Source organism: Otolemur garnettii, unplaced genomic scaffold (assembly GCF_000181295.1).
Source record: "Otolemur garnettii isolate 467f Iridium unplaced genomic scaffold, OtoGar3 scaffold00126, whole genome shotgun sequence".
NCBI lineage: Eukaryota > Metazoa > Chordata > Mammalia > Primates > Galagidae > Otolemur > Otolemur garnettii.
Genome location: NW_003852521.1, coordinates 4,883,634 through 4,887,119, shown reverse-complemented (window position 1 = coordinate 4,887,119; position 3,486 = coordinate 4,883,634). Strand labels below are relative to the sequence as shown.

General features: G+C 40.1%; 1 protein-coding gene across 2 annotated transcripts in view; it reads right to left on the bottom strand.

Annotated features, from left to right (window-relative positions):
* The window catches only part of RMND1 (required for meiotic nuclear division 1 homolog), a 37,591-nt gene that overhangs the window by 13,342 nt on the left and 20,763 nt on the right, over positions 1 to 3,486 (bottom strand). For both annotated transcript variants that reach the window (XM_012810115.2, XM_023517942.1), the window contains 2 exons: positions 2,958 to 2,997; positions 1,010 to 1,110 (listed from right to left, as the gene is read on the bottom strand). In XM_012810115.2, the coding sequence (XP_012665569.1) occupies positions 1,010 to 1,110; positions 2,958 to 2,997 (141 nt within the window). The remainder of the gene's footprint in view (positions 1 to 1,009; positions 1,111 to 2,957; positions 2,998 to 3,486) is intronic.

Sequence of the window (3,486 nt, the reverse complement as noted above, 5' to 3'; positions counted from 1 at the left end):
GTCATTGTTGTTTGGCGGGTCCGGGCTGGGGATTCGAACCCGCCACCTTAGGTGTACGTGGCTGGCGCCTTAGCCGGTTGAGCTATAGGCGCCGAGCCCACAATAGATTTTTAAGTGAAAAATTGTGAATATGAAATTACAGAGTGTACTCTAAAATCACACTGACATGGTTGGGACAGAAAGGGAGAATAAAGTTGTGAAAAATTAACGTGTACCTTGGAGAACATTGGAAGGGACAGAGGTGGGGTCGTAAGGAAGGGATTCTGAGAATATAAATGTCACAAGTGAATGGAAAAAGTGCAGACGAAACCTGCAGCAAAGACATGAGATACTGAGGGATGGACAAAGGCCAGTGTACAAGGGCCCTAATGGGAGAGCTGAGAGGAAAAAAAAGACAGAGAGAGCAGAGCTTACAGGATGAGGTATAGATGAAGCTGGCCCTGCCACAGAACTAAGGCAGCTGAGACTGGGGAATAGTAGGCAGGACTCACTTAACAACCATGTTGGTGGCAGCTAGGATGGTTTTCTTTTTTTTTTGACACAAGAGTCTCACTATGTTGCCCTCCGTAGAGGGCCATGGCATCACAACTCACAGCTACTTCAAACTCTTGGGCTTAAGCGATTCTCTTGCCTCAGCCTCCTAAGTAGCTGGGACTACAGGCGCCCACCACAATGTCTGGCTATTTTTTCATTGTAGTTGTCATTGTCATTTGGCAGGCCTGGGCTGGCTTTGAACCCACCACCTCCGATGTACGTGGTTGGCACCCTACTCACTGAGCTACAGGCACGAAGCCAGCTAGGATGGTCTTTTGCATAAAACAAAATAGCTAACTCTGGGACCCAAAGAGATGAGGATGGTGAGGATTTTATCCTCACAGACTGTAAGGCTCTGCGTGTGTGTGTGTGTGCACAGGGAAGAAGTTTCCATCTTCATAATAAGGTACCTCCTCTACTGCTTTACCTAGTTTATTACAAGTGTCCTTTCTAAATATGATAAGAAGCTGCTTACTCTGTTTTTATGTAGTTAAGCTCCTCATTTTCCCAGTGTACCAATGCAATTTCATAGGGCTGAATTTCATGTTTTTCGAGAACTTGCATCACATGCTTCACCTAGGAGAAGAGGAAGGTTAACTTGAAATTATAACTGACCCCTCAGGACAAACACCTTATGGTGCTAATTATTATAACATTCTTCATTACGCATAAAGGCATGTATTCTGTTGCATTTTTTTTTTTTTTGCAGTTTTTGGCGGCCACCTCTGGTATATGGGGCCGGCGCCCTACTCCTTGAGCCACAGGTGCCACCCTCTGTTGCATATTTTTAAGGAAGAGGCAAATTCATTGTGCTATTAAGCTAATCAGGATGGCGTGTTCATTCATTTCTACATTTGGAAAACACAGATGAGCATAAGAAGAAAATTAAGACTATCCCAGAGAAGGTCACTAGTAACATTATGGTTTGTATTCTTTAAATTCTTTTTTTTTTAAAAAGGCAAAGCCCAACGTATTTGTTAAAATTTAAGCACCACAGAATGTAGGAAGTGACCATCTTTCTCTCCTGAAATCCAAATTCCCAGAGGTGACCATGATTAAATCTGGTGGACAGCTTTCCCGACTGCTCCCCGTACGTGTACACATTTTACTTTTTAGGAGAAAGGGGATCATATCATGCATATGAACATTTTCAATGCTATTCTCTTTAATAGAAGCTGCAACTTATTTACCCATTCTAACTGCACATGTGTGGGGGATTATTTCTACTCTCCATTATAACAGTGTTGCCCTGTGCCATATTATGAATGTATCTTCACAGCTTTGTGGAAATACTCCTTTAGAAACTGCTAGATCAGTGGTTCTCAAACTTCCTAATGCCGTGGCCCTTTAATACAGCGGGTTACTGTCGCAACCCCCAGGTTGAGAACCGTTGTGCTAGATCAAAAGATGTACATGCTTTTCATTTTGATAAATACTGCTAACCTGCTTTCCAAAATAGTTTTTCCAACATTAGAACCTAAACATTTCTGAGAGTACTCTCATAAAGAGCCCAGGGTATTTATTATCAGCTGTTTACATCTTTACAACGTCAAATAGCCAATTTGTATTTTCTTATAGTAATTGGTCATTTCTTTTGTTCCAGATCCTTCTTCCCACCTGTGTGCGTGTATCTGTTTGCATGTTTGTACAAATCTCCTTTTAGTAAAACTAGGATTGTATGAAGCTCTGATACTATTTTGGCTGTATTTTTATAACCCCTATTAATTTAACTCTATCCTAGACATAGGCAATTTCCCAGGAATGGATATTTTTCCACATGATTTTTAAGAGGTTTAGTGTATTTTATCCTATGGATATGCTTAACAAATGTTCTATTATTGTGTTTTGGTCATTTCTAATTTTTGTTATAAATAATGCTTTGATGAACATTTCTGTACATAATCCATCATGTATAATTGGGATTATACCTTTCGGATAAATTTCTAGGTATAAAATTGCTGGGTTAAATGTAAAACTTTGATGTGGATTACCAGATCACCTCTAACATAGTTGTATTAAACAACTGTTTATTTGGATACTGAACAATTTATTTCCCATGGGTGATAAGTAGAAAACTTGATCTGAAATAAGACTCAACAAAACTAGCTTCCAACTAATTGCACAAACATACTCATTTTGTATAAAGCCACACACAGAGTATACTGTGCTTCTGTCTGTATTATGGCTGGGATGATTCTGATTCCCCACAAACTAGTGTGTGTCTAAAGAAAGGAAAATGCCAGAAACTAAAATAAGCGAAAATACATTTTGGAAGATGAAACTAGTAAGATCAATATCACCTAATGCAGAGCAAATAAGTTGTGCGTTAGTTGTTAATTTTTCTCCTAAGAGCTCAGAATACTGAGTGACAATTAACAATTCATTCTCATAAACCTACACTTTTATGTTTTATTTATACTTACAGTTTTGTCTTTCACATTCCAAAACACAGCAGCTCCTTCCCTGATTTAAAGACAGAATCAATGTCAAAATAAGAAAAGGTAAAGGTACAGTCCATTCTTTAGGGTCATATATAAAGCTATGCTTAGGTAACTTGTAGAAGGTGTCCAGGATGCAATTTTTTTTTTTGAGACAGAGTCTCACTGTATCACCCTTGGTAGAGTGGGTAGAGTGCTATGGCATCACAGCTCACAGCAACCTGAGACTCCTGGGCTTAAGCGATTCTCTTGCCTCAGCCTCCCAAGTAGCTGGGAGTACAGGCTCCCGCCACAGTACCTGGCTACAGGATGCAATGTTTTAAAATATGATTTATTTACTAATTTGGCATTACGGTGCCTAGATGAACTTGCCAAAATAACAGCTACTTTTAAAATTGTTGATAAAACCTGACCTCTCAAAAATCCATGATTAGGCTCGGCGCCTGTGGCTCAAGCGGCTAAGGCGCCAGCCACATACACCTAAGGTGGTGGGTTCGAATCCCCAGCCCGAGCC